The sequence below is a fragment of the Elephantulus edwardii genome, unplaced genomic scaffold (genome assembly GCF_000299155.1).
Source record: "Elephantulus edwardii isolate Elephantulus edwardi_28Jun2011 unplaced genomic scaffold, EleEdw1.0 scaffold00257, whole genome shotgun sequence".
Taxonomy (NCBI): domain Eukaryota; kingdom Metazoa; phylum Chordata; class Mammalia; order Macroscelidea; family Macroscelididae; genus Elephantulus; species Elephantulus edwardii.
The window spans coordinates 1308717-1335553 of NW_006400007.1; the positions used below are offsets into that span (position 1 = coordinate 1308717).

The 26837-nt window shown below is 36.8% G+C and overlaps 1 protein-coding gene across 3 annotated transcripts in view; it reads left to right on the forward strand.

Moving 5' to 3' along the window:
- RPS6KB1 (ribosomal protein S6 kinase, 70kDa, polypeptide 1) overlaps nucleotides 1-26837 on the forward strand; it is a 61135-nt gene that overhangs the window by 14928 nt on the left and 19370 nt on the right. For 2 of the 3 annotated variants that reach the window (XM_006899448.1, XM_006899450.1), the window contains exons 2-5: nucleotides 11607-11656; nucleotides 12905-13025; nucleotides 14567-14635; nucleotides 25840-25987. In XM_006899448.1, coding sequence (XP_006899510.1) covers nucleotides 11607-11656; nucleotides 12905-13025; nucleotides 14567-14635; nucleotides 25840-25987 — 388 coding nt within the window. The remainder of the gene's footprint in view (nucleotides 1-11606; nucleotides 11657-12904; nucleotides 13026-14566; nucleotides 14636-25839; nucleotides 25988-26837) is intronic. The other variant, XM_006899449.1, reaches the window with a different exon arrangement.

Sequence of the window (26837 nt, forward strand, 5' to 3'; positions counted from 1 at the left end):
TATATAAAATCTTAATTATATATATGTATTATGAATTGCCATCAAGTGAGTTCCTACTTATGGTAACCATGTGTGTACAAAGTAGAACTGTGCCATACGGTTTACAAGGAAACTTAAGCAGAGTTATACATACTAGAAATGGTGCATTTTAACAGCAGTATTATCACTAACCTAAAAGTATTGTAGACCTATTTAGAGATGTATGCCTTTCTAGATGTGTTACATTGCATGAAACTTCATTGATAAATACACTTGCAATGTTGTTGTTGTTATGTGCCGTCAAGTCGTTTCCGACTCATAGCGACCCTATGCACTACAGCTCTAAACCCTGCTCTATCCTGCGCCAACCGCACTGCCTCTGACACACCCATCCCGATTACCCCAGTCACCGAATCAATCTATCTCATAGAGGGTCTTCCCCTCCTGTGCTGTCCCTCCACCCTCCCAGGCATGATGTCCCTCTCCAAGGACCCATCCCTCCTGGCAACATGTTCCAAAGTATGTCAGACGAAGCCCCAGAATCTTTGCCTCCAAGGAGTAGCTTGGTTTAATCCTCTCCAAGATGAATCATTTGCAATAGCATAGTTAATTTTTGAGAGCATAAAAGATGAGAAGAAGAAAAAAAAAAGAGAAAAAAAAGATGAGAAGACTAAGCTGATACACTTAAAATTGAATGCTTACTTAACTAATAAAAGAACTAGGTAAAGTTTATTATAGGGGATTTATTAAAGCTAATGAGTAAAAAGGTTTGTTGGCTGTTTAACGACCTTGGCAACTCTTTGTGGGCAGTGAGTTGATAGTGAGGAAAAGTTTACCTCCAGAGAATGTAGTTAGATTGTGAGAATGCTGGAAACGTCTCTACTTTCTGTGGAGGCACATCATGAAAAGAATAATAGAAAATATTATTCAATTTTAATAAAACCCATGAGTTTTATTCTAATAATTAAAAATATGTTTTGGAATAAATATGGCTAGCGTGCTCCTTGGAGGCAAGAATGGCAAAGCTTTGTCTCACGTACTTTGGGCACATTGTTACAAGGGGCTATTCCTTGAAAAGGGACATCATATTTAGAAAGGTGGAAGGTCAGTGAAATAGAGGAAGACCCTCAGCGAGAGGGAGTGACATAGTGATGGCAGCAATGGGTTTGACTATGTCAGAGATAATGAGGATGGTATAGGATAGGACAGGATTTAGATAGGATTGCTGTGAGTTGACTTGATGGCACATAACAGCAGCAGTGCAGAATATGAATTGGTTGACAAAAGTTTAATGTAAAAAGTAGGATTGAGATATCATGTTTTTATTGTGCAAAAGTAACATTTTTAGTGGTTTGGCAAAGTACTATTATATACATTGTTGTTGTTGTTATGTGCCGTCGAATCGCCTGCGACTCATAGCGACCCTATGTACAATAGCCCTAATCTCTGCTATGTCCTGTGCCAGTTGCACTGTCTCTGACACTCCCATCCCAATTATCCCAGTCACTGAATCAATCCACCTCATATAGGGTGTACATAGGGTTTTCAGAGGCCTGCTATTTCAGAAGTGGATGGCCAATCCTTCTTCCTATTATATACATAGATATTAAAATATTCATAATTGCTCAGATACACAATCAACACTTTTTTGGGTTTTTTGTTGTTGTTTTAATTTATTATTAATTTCAGTGAAAATTTACAGAGACTTTGGATTGGATTTCCATTCATTCATTCATTGTTGCACTTTTCTCCCTTCCCAACCCTCCCCCTACAAGTACACTACCCTCTTGGAAAAGTAAAAGAAAAATTCTTTCATTGTCTTACAATCTCTCCCCCCACGTCCACTCCACTATGCAGCCTTCGCTCTGGACTCCCATCATGACAGAAATACTTAATCACATATCCCTTTTAAACTGTTTTCTCCCTTATCTGTTTCAGTATAGTATACATTATTAAACCCATCTTTCTCAGTCTCCCCCCAACCCCGATGTCAGCCCTGTTTTACAACAGTGGCACCATGCAGTATTTGTCCTTTTGTGACTGAGATACTTCACCCAACATAATGTCCTCCACGGCCACCCATTTTGTATAATATTGCCTGAGTTCCTTGTTTTTCAATGCAACATAGTATTCCATTGTGTGAATATACCACAGCTTCTCTATCCATTCGTTTGTTGATGGGCACTTAGGTTGTTTCCAACTCCTCTCTATTGTGAACAAAGCCGTGATAAACATGGGTGTGCATATATCAGCTTGGGTGTCAGTTACGGTCTCTTTGGGATATTTTCCCAGTAGTGGAATTGCTGGATCAAATGATATCTCTATTTGCACCTTTTTGAGAAAGTGCCATACTGCCTTCCACAGTGGTTGCACCATTTTACACTCCCACCAACAGTTCCAGTTTCTCCACAACCTCGCCAGCATTTGTTGCTTGCTGTTCTGTTAAATTTTGCTATTCTGACCGGATGAGATGATATTTCATAGTTGTTTTGATTTGCATCTCTCTTAGAGCTAGGGATTTTGAACATTTCATCATGTGCTTGTTAGCCATCGGAATGTCTTCTTTGGTGAAGAGTCTGTTCATATCCTGTGCCCATTTTTCTATTGGATTATTGACCTTTATCTTGTTGTGGTGCACAATCAACACTCTTAACACCAGTAGTCAGGAAATAAAAATCTGCTGTCATGGACTTTTCTCTCCAGAGTGCTGAAGAGCAACAATGTTAGTCTAGATACAAAGGTGCACCTAATCTAGGTTATGCTCTTCTCAATTACTTGTTATGCTTCAGAGAGTGGGACAGTGACTAAGGATGACAGAGAAGAATAGATACTTTTGAGTTGGGTGCTGGAGAAGAGTCTTGAACATACCATGGACTGCCAAGAAAAAAAATAGGTCTGTCTTGGAGAGAGTGAAACCAAGTCTCTCCTTGGAGGCTAGGATTTTGAAGCTCCACCTCACTTTGGGTACGTTGCCGGGAGAGATTGGTCTTTGGAGACGGACATCTTGCTTGGAAGGATGGACAGTGCAGGAGAGGAAGACCTCGGATGAGATGGATTGATAAAGGAACTTGGTCGATGGGGGTGGTTGTGTTGGAATTAGTGAGACTGGCTCAGGACAGGGAAAGGTTCAGAGCTGCTCTACATAGGGTTGCTATACATCAAGGCGACTCAATGGCACATAACAGTAACATACTATGACAGGTTTGGAAGCAGGAGTGGCATCCACTTCCTAAATAATATACCACCAGAAACTCTATGAACTTTGATAAATGTTGATAGTTGTAGATGGGCTTCAGGCCTTTTGTTCATATGGTTCCTATGAGTCATGCTCTACTTGAAAGCATTTAACAACAACAACAACAGAAAAAACTTCATTATTAATACTTATCTTGCCTTACAATGCATTTGTTGTTGTGTTGTGCTGTAGTGTCAGGACCAACTCGTAGCTACCATCCAGTGGGTTTTCAGAGAATACAGATTGCATCGGAAGAGATTACCCATCTTTCTCCTATGGAGCATCTGGTGAATTGCTCCTCTCTGTATGTGTATACACATATGCACTAAGCATAAAAATCCAGTTCATTTCTTTTGAGTTAGTACCGACTCATAGCTGGACCCTTTATTGTATTTTCAAGGCTGTAAATCACATGGAAGGAGATGGACCCTCTTATTCCTGTGCATCTGCTGGGGATTTGAACCACTAGAGAGGCCTAGCCTTTGAGTTAGGTGCTCAACTCCCTAGGAACTATGAAATAGAATACTGGAGCTCTCATAAAACAGTAACTGTTGTTGAGGATATACATAGCAGAAATACATCAATTCTACGTGTACACTGCAACTACATAATTATATTCTGAAATCGTACAGTCATTCTCACTCTCTTTTTCTGAAATGTATCCCTGCATTGACATCATCTCACTGACCACTAAATTTCCTTTCTAATCTTACATATCTAAAAGCAACTTTTCTTAACTAATCCATTATTTTGGAAAAATTTCTTGCTTTCTCCCAGTTCTTCTATATTACTGAATTTTATTTCATAAGGAAATATCAGTGAACAGATAGGCAAGTTTATAAATTATTTAATGAAAATTGGACTAAGGAAAATGTCACCTATTCTCGAGTAAATTATTTCAATTTTTTATGAAATTTGTCCCTTTTGTTGTACTTTGTTGTTGTTGTGTATCTTAGAATTGGAACCGACTTGTAGCTGACCCTCCGGTGGGTTTTTAGAGGCAGTTAATCACACGGGAGAAGATTGCTCATCCTTCTCTTGCCTAGCAGCTGGTGGTCTGAGATTGCAGCACAGTTTCTTGCCAGGAGGCCAACAGAGCTCCCCAATGAGACTTTAGTCCTGTTAAATTTATATACATTTAAGTATACAAAGCTTTGTAAATAGTCATTCTTGTGGATTAGCTTGAATCAGTGAATCTTATATAACACCTAAAGTAAGCAGGATTTGACAGCCAGTCTTATGGATACACCAAAACAAAACAAATCCAGTTTTGGATAGATGATAATGTTTGTAGTGGCAGGGGGGGAAAATTCATTTATGTGAGTAAGCAGTTTGCAGTTTAATGTTACTTTAATGCTTCTGGTATGAAATTTTTGTAAAGGTAACACTGAATTGTGCCCCAAATGTTCCACAAGATAACCATAGGAAGTTATAAGCACAGATGCAGGTGGTAACATAAGGCTGGCCAGCTCCGGAAATGAAACATAGCCACAGGGTATGTCTGTGAGGTGCTTCAAAGCTGTGTTCAGTGTTAACTGTTCTGTGGTCTTTAATTTAGACTTAGTAAAACTAAAGAAGAAACAATTGTGTAATACCAGTTTTATCACATCTGAAAGAAGTTAGTATTTAAAGTAAAGCCATCAAAGGAGATTATATGGAGCACTAGAGACAAAAAAAGCTTACCTTCTACTCTACTCCCACCCCTTGAAACTGTATCAAGTTGAAACTGTAAGAATTGTTATTTTTTCACTATACTGCCCTGTCAGTATATAGCTGTGTCTAATCATGAAACATATCCTAGATATTAGCTGTCCGGCATACTAATTCACAGTCTGAGGAATTTGTGACTTAAGTGTCCAGTAAATAACATTCCCCCCTCCCTTTTTTTTTGCATTTGAGCTGTAGGAATACTATCTGCTTTTATTATGTCTTTTCTCAACATTGAAGAAGGTATGTTTGTGTAAATGGTTTTTTTAGTCATCTAAAATTTTTGACACTAGCTGGCCTACTTCCATCCCTTATTTTCAAGTTAAGTAATAATCTCTTTTTAAAAATATTTTTTAAAAAAATATTTATTTATTACTACTTTTGTGTGTGTACCGTCAAATCGGATCTGACTGGTACTGGAGGAGATTGTCCCTCCTTCCCCAGCAGAATATCTCGTGGATTCAAACTGTGTGCCTCTGGGATTGCAGTGCAGCTTCTTGCCACTAGGCCACCAGAGCTCCCCTCAATCTCCTTTTTTAAAAGAAGGAGCGCTGGTGGTCTCGTGGGTCTGGATTTTCATAGCCAACCCAATGACATGTGATTCAAATCCACCACCTGCTCCATGGGAGGAAGATGAGCAGTTTCCCCCACTGCAGTTTACAGCCTCTGAAAATCTGCTGGAGGATCAGCTATGAGTCGGTTTTGACTTGACAGTAATTGAGGGTTTTTTTAAGTGATTGACCCAAGGTTTATGTATTTAGCTGCTATCTAAAAAGTTAGTGGTTTGAATCACCCAACAGCTCTGTGGGAGAAAGACTTGGCAATCTACTTTCGTCAAGATTATAGACTCCTGTCTGTTATATTGGGGTATCATGAGTTGGAAGCAGTTTGACAACACATAGCAATAACAAACTGACAAGATTAATAATCAAACTTTCACACTCACTCATTGTCGTGGAGTTAGAACCAACTCAGAGTTGACCCTGGTGCAGGTTTTCAGAAGCTGTAAGTCACATCAGAGATTACTCATCATTCTCCCACTGAGTTGTTGGCAGATTCTCACTGCCAGAGAGGTGCCGCCTTTGATTTAGCAGTGCTGCTCCCTACAGACCAGAGGTCTGTATTGTCTGCGTTGTTAAGTACCACCTGGTCCACTACAGCTCACAGCAACGTTGTGAACAGTAGATGTGAACCTTGCTGTAGCTTGTTCCATCCTGACCATCTCTGACATCCTCAGGCTCCCTGTTATTGTGTTAAGCCGTCTCATTGGGCATCTTCCTCTCTTTTGTGGATCCTCCTCCTTTCCAGGCATGATATCTTTTTCCAAGGACATGCCTAAAGTATGTGAAACGAAGTTTCACTACTCGTGCCTCCAAAAAGTGGTCGTTTGGTAGTCCAGGGATATTCAACACTCCTCTCCAATACTCACAGGCACCGATTCTTCTGGCATCCTTATTCATTGTCCAGCTGCATAGCAAGTAATTGAAAACTAGGGTTTGGATCAGGTTCACCCTACACTTCAAACGGACATCATTGGCTTTCAGCACGTTTGAGAAGTCCATACAGCAGACTTTCCCAGCACATCACTTCTTTTGATTTCCTCGCTGCTTGTTCCAAGGGTATCGATTGTGGATCCAAGCAAGTTTCTATGTCTTCTCTGTCTATCATGATGCTACCCGTTGGCCCAGTGGTGAGAATTTTTGTTTTCTTCATATTGAAATGTAACCCACATTGAAGTCTTTGAACTTCTGAAGGAAGAGTTTCAAGTTATTTCTTCATGCAAGGTTGTGTCATTTGCATAATACAGGTTGTTGATGAGTCTTCCTCTGATCCTGTTGTCACACTCTTCTTCATAGAGTCCAGCTTCTTGAACGATTTGTTCTGCATACATATTGAATAGGTGTAGATGACGCACACCTTTCCTAATTTTAAACCATGTAGTGTTTCCTTGCTCTGTTCATATCACAGTTTCTTGGTCCAGGTGTACATTTTGCACCAGTACAGTTTAGTGTGAAGTTTTCATTCTTCTCAATGTTAGCTATAATTTGTTATGATCCATACAGTCAAAAGCCTTTGGATAGTCATTAAAGCACAAATAGACATTCTTCTGATACTCTCTGCTTTTAGCTAATATCCATTTGACATCATCAATTCCTTGTGCTGTGGTTTCATCTAAATTTTAAAGCTATACATTGTAATTTTATTAACTGAATTTCTACACCCATCTTACTTTTCTTTTAGCAATTCAAACACTTTCTTTTTTTTTAAATTTTTTTTCTATATTTTATTAATTTTAATAAACATTTACAGAGATTTTGGGTTTCCATTCATTCATTGTTGCACTATTCTCTCTACCCTCCTCCCAGTTTGTTCTTGTCCAAATGCCACAGTGCTTGTCAAAGCCAGTTCTGATTAATCTTCTTTGTCAGTGTGTACTTTGCCATTCCCTATCACTCCTCCCTGAGAGAGACTTCACCCTGAGTCATAAGGAAAAGGGGATGGCGTATTCTCTTAGCTACTTCCTGCTGAAAAGGGACGCTGTGGGTTTCAGGGTGAAGATCTTCTCTCACTACTCTAAAGGGCCCCTTTGGCAGTAGGAAACACATAGACTATTATGGAGATTGATTTTGGAATTTAGATGCACTCTTATTGATTGTGCTTGGCCGTACATGTTCATATCCTTGAAGATGTATCATGGGGGCAAACACTTTCAATGTTAAATCATTACATTGATTTAGAGAACTTTTCTGTGCCTCTTAAGGCTGCTTGCAGTCAACTCTTCTAATCTCTCTCCAGATTTACCTTTAATAGACTCCATAAAAGTATAATATGTAGCCTTTTGTATCTGACTTAACTTTGCTGAGTACCAAGCTATTGAAAATATCTGTTTTGCAGCATGTCTTATAATACTGTTGTATTATATTGTACTATTGCAGCATGTATATAATACTTCATCCCCTTTTATGGCCACATATTTCATTGATGTGCGCCACATTTTGTTTATCTAGTCACCAGTTGATAAATTTAGATTGTTTCTATTTTTTGGCTACTATAGATAATGTTACTGTGAACATTTATGTACAAGTCTTGGTGGAAAATTTATTTTGATTTATCTTGAGCAGATTACTGGGTCACATAGTTTAATAGCTTAAGAAACTGCCAAATTAAATAGTAGTTGTGCTATTTTACATTCTTACCAGCAGTAGATGAGGATTCCAGTCTCTGTGCATCTCAACCAAACTTGTTACTGATTATAAGAATTTGAGTGGGAGCAAAAAGGAGGAGGGCTGGTGATGCTGAGGTTAAAGCATTTGACTGCTAACTAAGAAAGTCATCCGTTTTTTTTTTTGGTGGGTTTTTTTTCCCCCTTGTGTACCGTCGAATCAGATCTGACTGGCACAAGAGGAGATTGCCCCTCCTTCTCCAGCTGAGCATCAGGTGGATTCAAACTGCTTGCCTTTAGGATTACAGTTTAGCTTCTTGTCACTAGGCCATCAGAATTTCCTAATTTGTCAGTTTTAACCACCAGTTGCTCCAAAAATGAGGCCGTCTCCTTCCATAAAAAGTCATGTAAACCCTACGGGCAGTGCTACTCTGTCCTGTAGGTCCTTTTTTTAAAAAATTAGAATCAGATGGCAGTAAGGTTAATTTTGTTCTGATTGACAGTGAAGTGGTATTTCAGTATGGTTTTATTTTGTGTTTTTATAATACCACTTAAAGAAGCTCTGCATTATATGTTGCACTGTAAACAAAGATCATTGGTTCTTACCTACTGGCAGCTCCAGGGGAGAAAAATAGGCAGTTTCCTGACAGCCTCGGAAGCCCAAAGGAGGGTTGCTGTGATTTGGAATCTACTCAGTGGCAATAGGTTTGGTTTTTGGTGATGACAAATAATGTTGAACATTTTTCATTAGTTTATTGCCATTTGAATATTTTCTTTGAAGAAGATCCAAATAATTTACTTACTTTTAAAAAATTGGCTATTTTATTTTTTATTATGGAATTATTAATATCTTATTTTCCTCTTTGAGTTGTCTTCTCGTTTCCTTGATGGTACCATTTGAAGTGTGAAAATTTTAAATTTTTATTAAGTCTCTTTTATTAATTATTTTATTCTTTTCTCTTCGGGTGTTGGATATAAGAAAGCATTGCATACCCAGAAATCAAGATGTTTACACCTGTAAGAGCTATTGAATTTGATAGCTGCATTGCTGTTGATTATGTTCATCTATGACTCATATTGAACCTGTGAACAACAGAGTAGAACCTTGCTCTGTCCTGCCCCATCTTCATGATCTCTCCTATCCTCAAATCCATTGGTATAGTCACTATGTCAGTCTACCTCATTGAGAGTCATACTCTCTCTTTCTGATCCCCCACTTTTCTCAGTATTATATCTTTATCTGAGCACTTGCCCCTCTTGACAACCAAGAGTATGTGAGACAAAGTATCTTTACCTCCCAGGAGCACTCTGGTTGCACATCTTCCAAGACCAGTTTGTTCTTCTGGCAATATCTGGAATTTTCAGTGCTCTTTACCAACCACAATTTAAAGGCAGTTAGTTGTTCAGGCATCCTTATTCATTATGCCACTTTCAGCTGCATAGGATACAGTTGAAAATACTTTGCCTTGTATCATGTGCACCTTAGTCTTTAATGTCCTTGCGCTTTATCCCTTAGGAGAGGTCCTGTAACAGCAGGTTTTCCAAATGCAGCAGAACTTTTGGTTTATTGACCATTGCTGCCATGAGTATTGCTTGTGAATCCAAGCAAAATGAAGTCATTGACATCTTCAGTCTTTTCCCATCTAGCATGATGTTGCCTGTTGGTCCAATGGAGAGAATTTCTTTTCTTGATGTTAAGTGCAAGACTTGAATACTGAAAATGATAAAGATTTCTGAAAGAATTTAAAGAAAATATAAATAAATGGAAAGATATTCTATGTTTATGAATCAGGAAGGCTGATTCATTAATCCATATTGAAGGTTGTGGTCTTTAATCTTTGGCAACAAGTGCTTCAAGTCTGCTTTCTGCAAGCAGGATTGTGTTATCTGCAAAACCCTTGATTCTTAATTGTATATTTCCTCTTGAAATGATTTGGTGTCAACCTTTTCTTTTTCATACAGTGTCTCTGTGTATTCTTCCATCTTCTTTTGATACTTCCTAGAAAATGAAAGCTTTTTATAATTTTACCTCTTGCACATAGATTGTTATCCATTTCAGTTAATTTTTTGTATATGCTGTGAAATAGTTTTTGTAATGGCCCATTAAATTAGAACCATGCATAACAGACCATCCTGGGAATTTTCAGGTATTGTAAATTGCATGGAAAGAGATTGCTCACTTGTCTCCCCTGGAGAAGCTAGAGGATTAAAAGTGCCTGCCTTTGAGTTGGCAGTACAGCTCCTTACTCACGAGTCTACGATAGTTACCAATGATGTAGATTTGCTTTTGTTAAATACCATCAGGTTGGAACTGACCCATAGCTGACTTTCTATTGAGTTTTCAAAGGCAGTTAGTCACATGGGAGGAGACTGCCCTTCTTTCTCCTGTGGAGCACCTGGTGGGTTCAAACCATGTGCCTTGAGACTGGAAGTACAACTCCTTAGCACTGAGCCACCAATGCTCCATGATGTAAGATAGGAGACCCAATTAATTGTTTTTAAAGTGAGTATCCAATTGTCCCAGCACCATTTATTTTAAGACTCGCTTTCAAATTGAATGGTCTTGATATCTTTGTCCAAGAGCAGTTTACGTAAATCTAAGAGTTTATCTCTTGCCATTGAGTTCTAGTCATTGATAGATCTTTACTCGAGTATCATAATTTTTATTTTTTAATAAGTTTTGTAACTGGAAGATATCAATCCTCCCACTTTTTCTTTTTTAAGATTGTTTTGATCTTGCCTTTTTATGTGAATTTTAGGATCAGATTGTCACTCTTCATAAAAAAGGAACCTTGAATTTTGATAGATTGCATTGAATTTGTATGCCAGCTTTCGATGTATTGCCATATTAATGGTATTAAGCCTTCTGATTCATTAACATGGAATGTCTTCCTACTTATATTTTCTTTCCTTTCTTTTGGCAGTGTTCATAGTTTTTAGTATACAAGTCTTGTACTTATGTTAAATTTAGTGTTAAAGAATATTTTTTATGCTATTGTGTATAGAGTTGCTGTATTTATTTCCCGGTTCATTGCTGTTGTATAGAAGGTTAATTAATTTTACACCCATTTATTCTATGGAATAAATGATTGATTAGCAAAACAGCTATTTGAGACATCATATAATATCTTGGATAGACTAAGGTTACCTTTGGCTACATTCAAAGTATTTCGTTAATCAGAATAGCGTCCTATAAATCATTTGGTGTAGTAACTGCCTCTAGCAAAATCCTACCTTTAGTTTCATAATGCATGAAAGTGAGTTTTTAATAGGTAAATACAATTTTTGAAAAATCACCTGACTTTGTATGTAGCTCATTAAAGCATAGTATCTGTAGCTTAATTGCCATAGTAATGTTTATGTATCTTATTCTGTTCATCATCCTATTGCCTCTTAATAAGTTTAGAGAATTTTATAAGCTGGTTTATTTCATTCATTCCCCTTCAGTTATGGAGCAAAGTGTTAAATTTTATTTTATGTTTTATAGGACTATTGATTTTTAAACTTTAACATATTTTTCAGGGTCAGTTAAATGAAAGCATGGATCATGGGGGAGTTGGACCATATGAACTGTAAGTTTATATGAAAAAATTTTCATTGTACTGTCTTTTTTACAAGTAGTTTATATTAGTTTCACTTTATAAGCATATGATTCCAGTGACATTTTTAAAAACCTAGAGTTTGAGATCATGTATGGTTGGGGGGGGAAGATACTCATTCAACTTAAACATATTCAGAACATGAACCTGAGTAGGTTAGGAATTTTAAGTTAGTTTCTTGTAGAGAACTGAGGACAGTGGTGGTTCAGTGATAGAATGCTCACCTGTCATGAGGAAGACCCAGTTAAGTTCTTGGCCAGTGCACCTCAAGTACAACTATCACTGATATGTAGGGGAGGTTTGCTATGTCTCTGTGAGACTGAATAGGTAGAGGCAGAGCCTACTGATCTACTTCGAAAAAAACCAACCAGTGAAAGCCCATTGGATACTAAGTAGCCTTAAGTAGTTGGCTTAAGTACTGTAGCTATCAACAACAAAAATACAGGGAGAATTACATTTCTAAACCTTTATTACAGAAGTAAAATTTTAAAAATATTCTCAAATGCTTATTGTTTTTCTTATAATATATATCACTCAAACAGAGATCACATAATTTTAAGTCCATTTAGGCAAGATCTACTAGGTAAGTATGGTGATTAATCTGCTTTTTTTACTCTACCCCCAAGTTAAAACACAAACAAAAAAGTCTTGAACTGGGGAGAGATTAAGAAGGGCATTAATATAACATGTAAAATTGTCATCTCTTTTGGTGTCTTTAAAATATGGTACATTTTATTACAAGAATTTTCATAGCATAGAATTTGAAATACTTAGATATGTTTAGAAAGCTTTTGGATTTCCAGCTAAAGTTGCCAAATTACAGCAAGTTGGAAAATACATACTATCTTTGACATTTTTAATAAACTGAATTTCAATAACTTGAAGACTTTTTTCTTTGTCACCTTAATAAACTTGTTCTAATTTGCCTTAATTTAGAGGGTTTTGATGCTTATGAAAATGAATAATTCTGTGAACAAGCTTATGCTTATGAAAAGATACATTCTGTTAAAAGCTGATAAGCAATCAATGATCAGACCACTTTAATCTTTAACCTGTCACATCAGTGAATCATGAGTTGACTTAGTGCACAGATACTAAATTTGCTGTCATGTACTTTTTTCTTTTACTTAAGTGAATTTTACTTTCTCCTCTTTCTAACAAATGTGCTAAAGGTAATTTAACATTCTGCAAATTTACTTTTGGTTTTGCTTTTTCCCCCAGTGGCATGGAACATTGTGAAAAATTTGAAATCTCAGAAACTAGTGTGAACAGAGGGCCAGAAAAAATCAGACCAGAATGTTTTGAGCTACTTCGGGTACTTGGTAAAGGGGGCTATGGCAAGGTAGGAAGTAATTTTTTGAAATGAGAGCTGTTGTCTATATTGGATAGGTTGAGTTTTACAGCTTGATTCCAGCATTCCTCTTTGATCTTGTTAGCCATAAGCAAAGGATAATATAACAACTCACCCAGTGAAAATTGAAAGAATGTGTAGAAATTTTGTTTTCCCTCCTTGTTGGACTACCGCACACATAAATCCTAGTATATAATGAATGGGCACTCAGTAAATTTATTTATTCACTGAGTGAATAAGTAGGCATCTGATCTGTGCCAGTCTATTATTGGCTAAATGATACCTTCTGTGAGCATCCTCTTAAAAAAGAAAACACTCCTTCCTTTTGGGAGACATGCCATATTAAGTTAGTACTTCTTATTGAGGGAATAATTTGAGTTTAATTTCTTTGACTTACAGTACCTACAATAATATAGTTAAGGAAGCTAAGAGAATACAAGAAAGGAAAAAATCTTTCTAGTTTCATAGATTTGCCAAGATTTTCTGCCTTAAGACTACACTTGAGTGTTCTGCTAAGAAAACTTATACCTAATTATTTTCTAGCAAAAGACTGTTGGGTAACAACTTAGTTAGGAACAGTTTTTTGTGTTTTTTTTTTTTACATTTTTTTAATTATTTTTTTTACGTTATTATTTTTATGTGAGTGTACCGTCAAATCAGATCTGACTGGTACAGGAGGAGATTGTTCCTCCTTCCCCGGTAGAGCATCTGGTGGATTCGAACCATGCACCTCTGGGATTTTAGTTGCAGCTCCTTTCCACTAGGCCACCTGAACTCCCCTAGGAACAGTTTTAAGAAATACTTATGCTGTTGTATATATTAATCTTTGCAGAGCATGACATCTGTAGCTTGTTCTTAGGCTTAAGGACACATTATAATATACTCTAATCACTCTGAATGTGTAACATGCACTTCAAGTCTCACTTATTTTAGCCGTTGCATGGAAATGTTTTATAACCAGTAATTTCAAGGGTTAGTAAATAGTAATTACAGTCAATTATTCCTAAATTGTTTTATGTGAAGCAATAACAGAGGCACCTCTGGGAGAAATTGTTAAGTAAAATTTTTCAGTTTGAAGGGAGCTCTGGTGGCCTAGTGACAAGAAGCTGCACTGCAATCCCAGAGGCACATGGTTTGAATCCACCAGATGCTCTGCTGGAGAAGGAGGGGCAATCTCCTCCTGTACCAGTCAGATCTGATTTGACGGTACACACAAAAAATAATAAAATTAAAAAAAAAATTTTCAGCTTGGTGTTAGGCTTCTGAAACCAGATTATTAGGCGGTCACTGCTATTTTTGCCACCAGATGGCAGTAGACTGAAAGGGAAAGTCCCACATTACCACTGGTTGGCACTCTTAGCTTAACCTTTTTGTATAAGGTGCTGTTGCACTTCCGTGGTGCCAGTTTTTACAAAAATATTAACTATTATACTGTTTATTTCTTATAAATTTTTAAGAATTCACGGCATAGCTCAGCTTGTAATAACACTTCATAAAACACTTGATTTTTTTCCCCTTTTCTTTCACATCAGGTTTTTCAAGTACGAAAAGTAACAGGAGCAAATACTGGGAAAATATTTGCCATGAAAGTGCTTAAAAAGGTGATTCTCTATCCTTTTTTGTCTCACACCATATCGTTAATTGCTGTAGAAGCCATATTTTGACCTGAAATTGTGAAAAATACATTAGTCACACAATTATAGTTCCTCTTAGAATGTAAGGTATACATTAATATTGTTACTGTTTTTAAATTTCTGCGCAGGAAGGGAAGACCCTCTATGACGTGCATTGATTCAGTAACTGGGGTAATCGGGATGGGTGTGTCAGAGGCAATGCGATTGGTACAGGATAGAGCAGGGTTTAGGGCTGTTGTACATAGGGTCGCTATGAGTCGCAAACGACTCGACGGCACATAACAATAACAACAACTTGGTGAAGGTAGAAAGGAGAACACTTTAGATTCTCCTCTGAAGCAACCCTTTTTACTCTTTGTTCTAATCTTTAGAGATAAATATTAAGCACATAATATTTCCTTAACTTAAAAATTTTAGACTTGATTTTCTAGTATGGTAAATTAAGAATTTTAATCTTTTATTCCTTCCTCTTGTACATCCTCTTATTTTTAGAAATGTATTATTTTCTTTCCATATCTGCTAGCAGCTCTGTAAAACACCTTTAAGTCCAGTGTTTTATGGTCAGATTTAATAGATAACTGATCAGTTCCATTGTTTCCCTAGTGATTCTTCTGTCTTAGAGGTCTTCTGTCCCTCTATTCCTGCCTGGACTGGTTACTATGTAGGAGTGCTAAATAACTGTCATTCTGGAATCTTCCATCGTCACAATTCTTAGTCTCCTTCAATGTCTAATCTGCCTTCCCTAGATCTGATATACTCCTTTTCCTTAGTTTATATCCTTGTTCTTTTGTTTTGACTATCATCTACTATTGATTTCCTAAGAAAATACATGCAGATGATTTTTTTAAAAATATTGCATATTTAAAATTCTGTTGCTTTGTTCAGCAAGATAGATTGATATAGTGGCTGCAGCAGTCAGTTCAAAACAACGATAGTGAGGAATTAGTAAGACCAGCTATTGTTTTGTTCTGTTGTGCATAGAATTGCTTTGAGTGCTAACTGATTTGATGACACTTAACAACGTGAAGCACTTGCTATGGAAGGTCAGGGATTGAGGCTCAGTATCAAGAAAACAAATATTCTCACCACTGGGCTGATTGGCAGCATCATGATGGATAGTGAAGAGATTGAGATTGTTCACAGTTTTCGTTTGCTTGGCTCCACAATCAACACTCTTGGCACCAGCAGCCAAGAAATTAAAAGATGTATTGCCATGGGAAAGTCTTCTGTTAGGGACCTTTCTAAAGTATTGAAGAGCAGCAGTGTCTATCTGGAGACTGAGGTGTACCTGATACATGCCATGGTCTTTGCAATCACTTGCCATGCATCAGAGAGCTGGACAATGACTAGGGATGATAGAAGGAGAATTGATGCCTTTGAGCTGTGGTGTTGGACAAGAGTATTGAATATACCATGGACTGCTATTAAAACGAACAGGTTTGTCCTGGAGAAGGTGAAGCCAAGCTGCTCCTTAGAGGCAAGGATTCTGAAGCTTCGTCTGACATACTTTGGACATGTTGCAAGGAGAGATCAGTCCTGGGAGAGGGACATCATGCTTGGGAGGGTGGAGGGACAGCGCAGGAAAGAAAGACCCTCAATGAGATGGATTGATTCAGTGACTGTGGTAATGGGGTAGGTGTGTCAGACAGTGAGATTGGCACAGGTAGGGCAGGGTTTAGGGCTGTTGTACAAAGAGTCGCTATGAGTTGCAGGCAACTCAACGGCACATAGCAACAACAGCAATTTCTTTTGAAGCCTTAGATGGCACAAAGAGCACTCAACTACTGGCTCCAGTAAGTTGGCAGTTTGGATTCACCCAGAGGCTTAATGAGAACTATCTGCTTCTGAAAGATCATGACTTAGAATACCCAACTGTACAGTTCTCTGCACACACACGGGGTCTCCATGAATTGAAGGCAGCTAGTAGCAACATACTGCTCATCACTTGGGTGAAGGTTTTTAAGTTGAAATTTCTTTTGCCTAGAATTTTGCCAAAGTTTCTTCTAGCTTTTAATGTTTCTGTTCAGAAATCCCTTGCTATTCTCACTCTTTTACACTTTACCTGTTTGGTGCTCCCCCCCCCCCCCGAAAAATAAAGGTTTTTGTTTCAGCTTTTTTGTGGGGTTTTTGTTGTTGTTGTTTATGTTTCAGTTTGTTTTACTTTTTTCAATCTTAAAATTTATCTTTCACTTCTGGAGATTTTTCTTACTGTTTTGATGATTTCTTCACTGTTCTCTGACATCGATATCGTTTTATTACAGAAATTTATTTCCCAGTACTTTTACTAAGGATTTAAGGATATTTGTGTTTTCTAAGGTTTCGTTCTTTTTATTCCACCTTTTTTTTTTAATGAGTAGATTATTTTTTTCTCTCTCTGAGCATTTTAATAGTAATTCTTTGAAATGTTCTTTTGTTTCTTGTACAGTGCCGTCTTTTAGTCTATTTTATGTGGAAGACTTTACTTTGTGCTTGCTCTTACTTAAGTGTAGAACTTTATTTGGTGATTGCTCTTATTTAAGTGTAGAACTCTTTAAAGCTGATCATAAGAAGCTGTACTGCAATTCCAAAGGCACGAGCTGCTCTGCTGGAGAAGGATGGGTAGTCTCTTCCCATATGATTAAAAAAATCTCTGAAGGATCAGCTTTGAGTTAGTTCAGACTTGAAGGCACACAACAACAAACAGCTGAGTTTTTTTTCATAGTTCAGTGAGGTTCTTACCTGGCAGTTGATTGGGAATTTTCACATATCAGTGTCTATAGGTCTTTTTTCTGATACTTGTAATTTGGTCCTGAGAAAGATCTTCTCTTCTGTTCTTTTGCCTGAAAATGGCAGTATATTCTGATGCTGGATGAGAGGGAGGAGATAGGTATATTATCTTTGTATATACACACTTTCATTTAATGTCTACCACTCTCCTGCTAAAGTTTTACTTTGTTATTTTGTTTTTGTGTACTTTTGAATTGGAACTGGCCCATAGCTGACCTTCCAGCTGGTTTTCAGAGGCAGTTAATCAAACAGGAGGAGATTGCCCATCCTTCCTACATGCCTTGAGGATTGCTGTGCAGCTTCTTACCACTAGATCACCAGAGCTCCCTAGTTTTTACTTTAGCACTTCAATGGCTATCTGATTCTTCACTCTGTTTTCTGGACAGTACACCTCACGGTTCCCCAGCTGGTTAGTGTGGCATGGAAACGTTGTTGATTTATCTATTTCTTACTGCTTTTATGTGTGTTCTGGTAGTAGCCCTCCAGTTTCTGTCCTCTGCAATCCTAATGATTGATAATTTTTTCCCCCCCTTCATTCATTTCTTTTTTTCTCTCCTGTCATTTGAACTCTTCTAAGATTTTGTTTCATGTTGTCCACCTTGCAGGCACTTAGATTTTATTTTTTTCCACTCTCCTGAGTCATTAGTTTTTAGTCATTAGTCACTAGTCTTCTAGTGTTTGGTCTTCATCCTTTTAAACCCGATATCTGTGTCCTTTAACTTTATTGGAGATTGTACATATTAATTGTTTTTCTTTTTGGAACTGATTGCTGAAAACATTCCACTGTCTTAAAATAAGCATTCCAGTAGGTAATTATTAAAAAATGCACAAAATGCCTTTTTGTTTAGCTTTTGTTTGCAGTGTTTGTTTGTTTTATTGTTGTGTACTGTCAGCAGACTGGTACAGGAGGAGATTTCCCCTCCTTCTCCAGCAAAGCATCTGGTGGACTTGAACCATGCGCCTTCAGGATTGCAGCTCAGCTTCTTGCCACTAGGCCACCAGACCTCTTTTTTTTTTTTTTAAAAGAAAAGAAAAAAAGAAGTATTTTATATTACTATAGCTCTGTTCTTCTTCCTGGCTGTCACTTAGGTCATACACATAATTCCCCATTGTAGAATTCAGTATGCAGATACCATGACCACAACTTCATTGATGATGATCTTTTAAAAGCCATTGACATTCTTAACTTCAGTTCTGAATTCTGAACTGTATCCATAAATCACAATTAGTATCTGCTATATATTTGGCTTTTTTCATTGGCATATTTTGCCACTGACGATTTTTTATTTGTGTCATATACTTCCTAAACAACATGCCTCTGGAAACTATGAACTTTGAAAAGCAACAATAGTTACACAAAGATTTCAGGTCTTTTGTTCATAGGGTGACTGTGTTCAACTCGACGGCAATTGGCAATAACAACATGTTAGAAATAAAATTGGAGACAGTATAATAATGCTTGTCTTAGAAATGTTAAAAGAAGTCCTAGTCAAGTTCTAAGAAACCCTAGTTGTGTAGTGTTTAAGGCATTCAGCTGCTAACTGACAAGGTGGCAATTTGAAATCACTAGCTGCCCTAAGGTAAAAAGATACAGCAGTGTGTATGGGGTAGGGTAGAGATTCTTAAATAATACATTCCTTCTGATAAGCTGCTTATTCATGCCTGATAATCATTCTAGTCATAATTATACCAACAGTAAAATACATACCTTGCATAGGTGTTGGACTTTATTTTTCCCCTCTTTCTCACTGATGATTGGTGGTGGTGGGGTACTGGGAAATTTTTAACTTTATTGAGTCTGCCTCCATTTATAGTCAGGCATCAGAGCCCTAACTTGTTGCCTCTCCTTTTGCTTGATAACCACTGTCAGAGTGGTTCTTCCCTCAAGTCTGGCTAGAGAATCATATTCTGTCTCATTCTCTTCTTGCTGTCATTGAAAACAAGCTTATAGCAAAGAGAATGAAAAAGAAGATGATACAGAACTAAGTTTAAAGCCCAGAGTTTTAATTCCTAAATCTGGCTTGCATTTTGTGATTTTCTTTATAATTTTATTATCTTGGAGGCAAAATGCAAATCCCTCACATTCCTGCCCCAGTCCTTGTCAATAGTACAAAGTACCAGTATTATCTTTCCTTAACCTTAAAAATAGAATCAATGAAGAGCCAGCCTGGTGTATCCCTTACCTCCAGTCAATTGTTTGCATCTGGACATTCTTCCTGGCACAGCAGTTTCCTAGTACTATTTAGCTCCCTTAGGAATGGTCCTATTTATGTGTATGTTCTTGATAGAGTCCATAGTTGTAGAGGGTCACTATGAGTCATGCTTGAAGGCAGTCAACAACAACAACAACAACATTCTTTTTTTAAAAAAACCCACAAAAATTAATTTTTGTGTGTGTGTATACTGTCAAAGTGGATCTGACTGATACAGGAGGAGATTGTCCCTCCTTCTCTGGCAGAGCATCTGGTGGATTCGAACCAGGAACCTCTGGGATTGCAGTGCAGCTTCTTGCCATTAGGCTACCAGAGCTCCCTAACAACAACATTCTTAATAACCATTTCCTTAGCTTTTCAATTACAGCTCTGGTGATCTAGTAGGTAGTGAGTTGTGTTGCAAACCCAGAGAACAGGAGGTTTAGACCCACGAGCTGCTACGTAGGGAAAATGTCTCCTTCCATGTGATTTCCAGCCTCTGAAAAGCTGCTGGAGGGTCAGCTAAGAGTCTGTTCCAACTCAAGAACAGGGAGTTGTTGAGTTGATCAGTTGCAGTAGAAAAATGTTCTCAGGAAGCCAGATAATGTTCATAACATTAGTTCTCCACACTGTAAATTTTAGGACCCTTGTCCAGGGGCTAAAGTTCTACCTTTTTTTTTTGTTTTGTTTTTAAATAATTTTTTTTTTTATTTTATGCTGGTTGTTTACTTACAAAGTTAGTATACATTGTTTTTCACACTGGATCTTTTCCGTTTCCTATACCCTCCCCTCCCTCTCACATTGTGCCACCTTATGATTAACAACCATTCCTACCTCACCCCACCCCACCCCTGGCCACCCTCACCCCTCTGCTTTCCCCACCCTTGGATCCTTATACACTTTCTACAATAATAGTCTTATACAGTATTTGTCCTTTTGGGACCAAGTTCACATAGCATAATGCTCTCCCGTCCCTCCCAAGTTAGGTAGTAATTTACAAAATCATTGCTCCTGCGTGCTATGTAGTATTCCATCGTGTGAGTGCACCATAATTTTTCAATCCATTTGATTGTGGTTGGACATCTGGGCTGTTTCCATATTCTTGCAATGGTAAATAACGTTGCTATGAACATTGGTGTACAAATCTCTGTGCCTCAATTCTCATTTTCTCAGGGTATATTCTAAGCTGTGGAATAGCTGATTCATATGTAATTTCTATATTCAGCTTTTTTGAGGAAATGCCAAACTGCCTTCCAGAATGGTTGTACCAAAGTTCTACTTCTTTAAGTGGATATACATCTTCTTTCTCTTCTGTCAGTGACCCAACTGAGAGCATTCTATGTGCTGGGCGTTATGTTAACTAGTATATTTCTGCTATTCACTTTGATAACTATATATTTCAAGGGAAGAACTAATAGACTTTCTCTCACAGTCTCTATTCTTGCTTTGGTCAGTACCCTTTTCCCCTTTGAACTTTAAGCCTGTACTACTCTCTCATTTATGATCTACCGTCTCCTGGTTTCCCTTTCAGATTTATCTAGTTCAAAATACACACACACACACCCCCCAACACCCCCCCCATCTTATCCGAGTTATCTTCACTCTCTTTTTGCGGAATGGATAGTTCTGTAGTCTAGCCTTCTGATTCCTTGATAATCTCATTTCTCTCAGCTTTTACCTCCATTCTCCTTTCTTCTTCTGCCTGCGTGGCTGTATCCTCTATCTCCAAAGTAGATGAGTCACTTTCTCATTTCCCTAGGTCTGTAGTGACTGGACTGCTTTGTCGTCCCCCCCCCCCCCACAAGTTCTTTACTATCTTCTTATTTCACTTTATCCTGAATCCAGCCTAATTAACACAATTTGGCATTTTATTTACTTGCCAGCCTCTTTGATAAGGAAAGCCCTATTCTGGATCAATTCAATATTAGCACTCCTTCATTTTCATCTCAACTTCTGAACATTACTAGCAGAAATACAAACCTATAGGATACAGTCAGATTCATGGTCTTCATTTAGACCAGCAATACTTACTAACAGGTTTGTGGTTTTTTTTTCCTTGTCTCTAGACAATTTCTATTTTCTATAGCACTTTAGAGCCTTTACTGTCAGCCCTTACGCTTTTAAGAGTGTCTTGTCTGTCTTCCTACTTGATAGAGAATTTTCAGACTGTTGAATCTGATTGCCTTCAACTTCTTAGCCCAGTTCCTACCTCCAGTACTGTATTCTACTTTTTTACCCATCTTTGCTTTCTTCTGTCCCATATTGGTGGAAAAGAAATTTCTTCTTCTGTTTAAACTTTTGATCCCTTTAACTCTATTTATTCAAGATGGCTATACCACTTATCCTCTTATGTTCTATTTTATATTCTGTTTACTTTCTTTAAATATGTTCAAGTTTCTGTTATATTTGGCAAAACAAATCTTTCCCATGAGGTCTTGTAGCTGTCTCCGTCTTGACTCTTCATTGCTGAACTTCCGGGCAAAAGTGCAGCTTGTCCATCTTAGCATTTCTTCTTATGTTTCATTCTTTTCTTCATTTAATTATATTTGACTTGGGATACCACTATTTTAGTGATATTCTTGTCACTCAGACTCTTACTTGCCAGAACCAGTACTTGGTCTATTCTTAATTTACCTCTTAGTTGTATTTGAAGCTATTGCCCACAAGTTTGAAACTTGCTCTCTTCTTCTGTGATTACACTTGACTATTTTTTTATTTTTGTCTTACAGGCCTTTGCTTCTTAGACTTCTTCACAATAGCTTATTTTTAAAAATTCAAGCCTCCCCCAAAATTAAAACATAATGTATCTTTGCACTTTTCCAAATTTCCCCAAAAGAATAACACCATGATCATAATTTTTAATGTATCCCTGTTTTCTTTGTTGTTCTTAGGGGATGTATATGTTTGTATTCACCACTAAAGACAAATCCACAGCTCATCAGTTCTCACTGTGATGGTGCCTCTATATCAGGCATCTGAGGCAGAATAGGAGGAGACTGCCTCCACCTTTTTCCTATGTAACAGCTGGTGGATTAGAACTTCCATACTTTTGGTTAACAGCCTAACATATAACACAGTAAAATTCTGTTTTCTAATACATAATCCACATTTAAACTTCTCTAATTATCTCTGTAATATCCATTATAGATGTTTTGTTCTGTTCTTAACATCCATTATTCAGTCACAGGTCACATATTTAATTGTCATGTCTCTTTACTTTCCTTTTTTCTAAGTTAAGATTTAACAGTTTTTACAGATTTCTTAGAGAAGTGCCATTGCAGTCTCAATGCATGGCCTTAGGCAATATATACCAAATATATCCCATTATTTGGGAAGGTTCAGTATAATCACTTGTTTATTATGGTATCTACCAGATTTCTCCAAAGTAGAGGTGCTTTTTATTCCTTTGCAATTTATAGATCATCTACAGAATGCTGTTTAGATTGTAACTATCCTAGTCCACCGATTGTTCTTTGGGAGAGAGAAGGCTGACTCCTCCCATAAAGATGTAAAGCCTCCGGAGCCTGGTGGAGGCCTCTGTGAATTGCAGTCAAGATGATGGCAATGAGCTTGGTTTTTGTATTTAATGCTCCTTTTCTCAATGGTTTTCTTATCTGTTGTGTTTTCTTAAATCGATATTACTGTGATGATTGTAAAATGGAAATAGTTCGCTTTTTAAAATCATTGTTTTTGTATTAGTGACAATTTTCTATAAAAGAACTTTCATACCTTTTACAATTTAGTTTACTCTCAAAAAAAAGATGTATTTCTCTTAGCATTATCTTATGACAAAATTACTAAAATTAATCCAAGTTCTTAGTTTAATTTTTAAAATGCCATCAGTATAGTTTTTCAGCATTTTTTGACTACTTCCTTACTTTGTTTATGAAATCCTGGTGGGGGAGGATGCATGTCATATATCACACTGCTAACCAAAAGCTTGGTGGTTTTAATTGACCAGCTGCTCACAGGAGAACAATGGGCAGTCTCCAACTGAATACATCCTCAGAAACTCAGTGAAAGTTGACTGTTAGTTAAAATCAACTCCTTGGCAGTCTTGCCTTACACTTGCCTTCACCTAGAATTGTCTTTCTCCAAAAAAAAAAAATCTTTATTTTCTTTTTGGTAGAGTATGATGTTTACAAACCAAGACCTGGGTGCTGGCTATGCTTCTTGCTAGTAAGATGTCATTTCTTGCTTTTCCAGTGGTCATAACCACATTTATTATTTTAATCATGGTTTCTTATTAATATATCAAAGCCCAGTCCAACTCCTCATTCCGTATTTGCATTTTTATTTTCCTCCACTGAAAACTTTGATAACATAAATCTGTAAATTTACTCAGTGGCCTCAATATTGCAACATATGAATAATAGTTTGGAAATTATTCTACTATAATAGTAGCATAAATACTACTGCTAGCTTAGGGAGTTCTGGTGGCCTAGTGGATAAGGAGTTGTGCGGCCAACCCAGAAGGTGGGGCAGTTGGAAGGTACCAGCTGCTTTAGTAGAAGGGGAAGGAACATGGTCAGTCTCCTGCTGTGTAATTTACAGCCTCTGAAAACCAGCTGGAGTGTTAAACAGTTGGTTCTGCTTGACAGTACATAACAACAATGGTTACACCTACAAATATTAGTATGGTTTAGTATTTCTTTTTGGTTCTTTTTATGCTTACCTGTAGACTAGTAAAGATATATAATCTGAAGTTCTTAATTGGTAAATACCTTTTTCTTCTTCTGTGATCAATGTAATATATAACTAAATTTGTTATATTTAAGTGTATTCTACCCTTATTGTTTCTTCTTATTTTGAGAATAAATAAGATATTAATGAGTCAGAAGTTAAAAATACCTGTTTTACCACCATAGTAGTAATATTTGACTTAATCAAGAAAATGAATGATAAACCATTGTGATTTTGCTAAAAAAAGTATATTTAGAAGTTCCATTTCTTTTCTGTTTCTCCATCTTACTAGCTTTTGCTTTATTTTGTGTTCATTGTTATAAATAGTTGACATCTGTATTTTTATTTTCTCTTTGTACACAAAAGATAGCATCCTGTATTACATTGCTGGATTATGTATGCTCTTTTAATCCTTTATCCATAGTATATTATGAATTGGACATTCTTTTTACAGCTTCTTTATACAGTATGTAGGTATTCCATAGAATTTCAGCCAGTATCCTGTGCATAGGCATTTGGATTTTATCCAGTATTTACTTTTGCAAATAATGTTATAGTTAATAACTTTGTATATTTGTTTTTTAATATTACTTCAGATTTACCATTAAGGTAACTTCCTAAAATTTAAACTTAACATGTTTAAAACAATATATTATTTTCCCCAATTTTTTTCTTCTATTTTCTGTTATTGAATGGCACCATTATCTATCTTACTATTTAAGCAGAAGCCAGGTAGCATCACTGCTTACATGTAGTTAGTCAGTGGATGTTAATGATATACCTGTATGCTCTCTTTCTCCCCTACCCTCCACATTCTTTTTCTTAATTACAGATCTGTCTGCTTGCCTAATTTACTGAACTAACCTAACTCACTGAATTGCCTCCCTAAAACTGTACTCTCTTACTAGAACTATATTTCTAGAAACCAAAGAAATCATTCACCTGAACATTTCTTTTTGCCTCTAAACAAGGCCTGAGAGTCTTTGCCTAGATACTCAGACTTCCCCTTGCCTGGCCCTTGCTTGCCTCTCCATTCTTCTTCTGACTGGCCCACATTCCTGTCATGCCTCATATAGTAGAATGCCTTTACAACTTTCATCTTAATGGCCTTTCAAGATAGGCAGGTTTGTGTCACCTCTGAGGAGGACCTCTTTCTGGGTCAATTGCAACTTTCCTGTTCACCAGCATCTTGTGCTCCATTGACTTGTCCCTGAGATTGTGGCTTCTGTGGGCTAAAGACTCTTATTAATTCTGCTTTCTTGGCACAGAGTCTGGAGTAAATATAGTTAGTAAATAATGAATAAACTTGATCTATTTACATATTTTTAACAATATGAATTTTCTCTGATTAAAATATTTTTCATGAAAAAATTCTAAACAATACAGAAATTACTTAAAACACTCTCTTGTGGAAAGTATGATTAATAATAGGTCAGTAGTAGTAAGAAAAGCGCAAAAATAGGATTTCTAGTTATTGTAGGATAAAAATGTTTATTATTTTGTTCTTATAGATCATCTCTTTTTCTTTAGGCAATGATAGTAAGAAATGCTAAAGATACAGCTCATACAAAAGCAGAACGGAATATTCTGGAGGAAGTAAAACATCCCTTCATTGTGGATTTAATTTATGCCTTTCAGACCGGTGGAAAACTCTACCTCATCCTTGAGTATCTCAGTGGTCAGTACACAGAGTTTGGTGTAATTGTTTGCATTTGCTCCAGAAACTGGGTCAAGTATTATTTTCCATTGGAAAAATTTTCTTTTCTTAGTATGATCGAGTTGTTCTTAAAATTGGCAAGGACATTGAAGATATGCAGGTTATGTGTTGCTGAAGGTTTCTATTTGTAGACATAAGTGAATGAAACTGAAGATTTTATCTCTAAAATGTTGCCTTAATCCCATTGCAATCACTTAACAAAATAAATACGTAATTGATACAGTGCCATCCCATTTATTTATGGGGGGATAAGATAAAATTGATATAAAAGCATCAAAGTATTCCTTCCTATTCTGAATTGGAAAACCTTATTGACAGTATTAAGTTAATGAATATTTACAGTTGCGTCTTTAAAAACTGAAGAACTGCTGGCTTAATGTAGCTTTACTGGTAGGAATCTCAGGTTATATTGGAAATTGTCAACTGGTTACTCTGTCATTTATAGATTACAAGTGTTTATTTCCAACAAACGCACTGGAGTTTTCTGAGAAACAGATTTCACAATAGCTATAGCATAAAACAGAAAGCTGCAGACTTTAATAGCTTTGCTTTTAACTGTTGCCATTTTAAAAACTTTATTTTGATATAATTTCATACTTAAATCAAAAGTTGCAAGAATACAAAGAAGTACTATATGCCTTTCATCTACATTCCCAAATATTATCATTTTACCACATTTGTTTTTATTTGTCTGTCTTTCTTGTCTTACTTTTCTACCCATAAGGGTATATGTATGTATATATGTGTTTATGTATACATATACACAACACACATTTTTTTCTGACCTTTTTGAGAGTTGCAGACATTACTC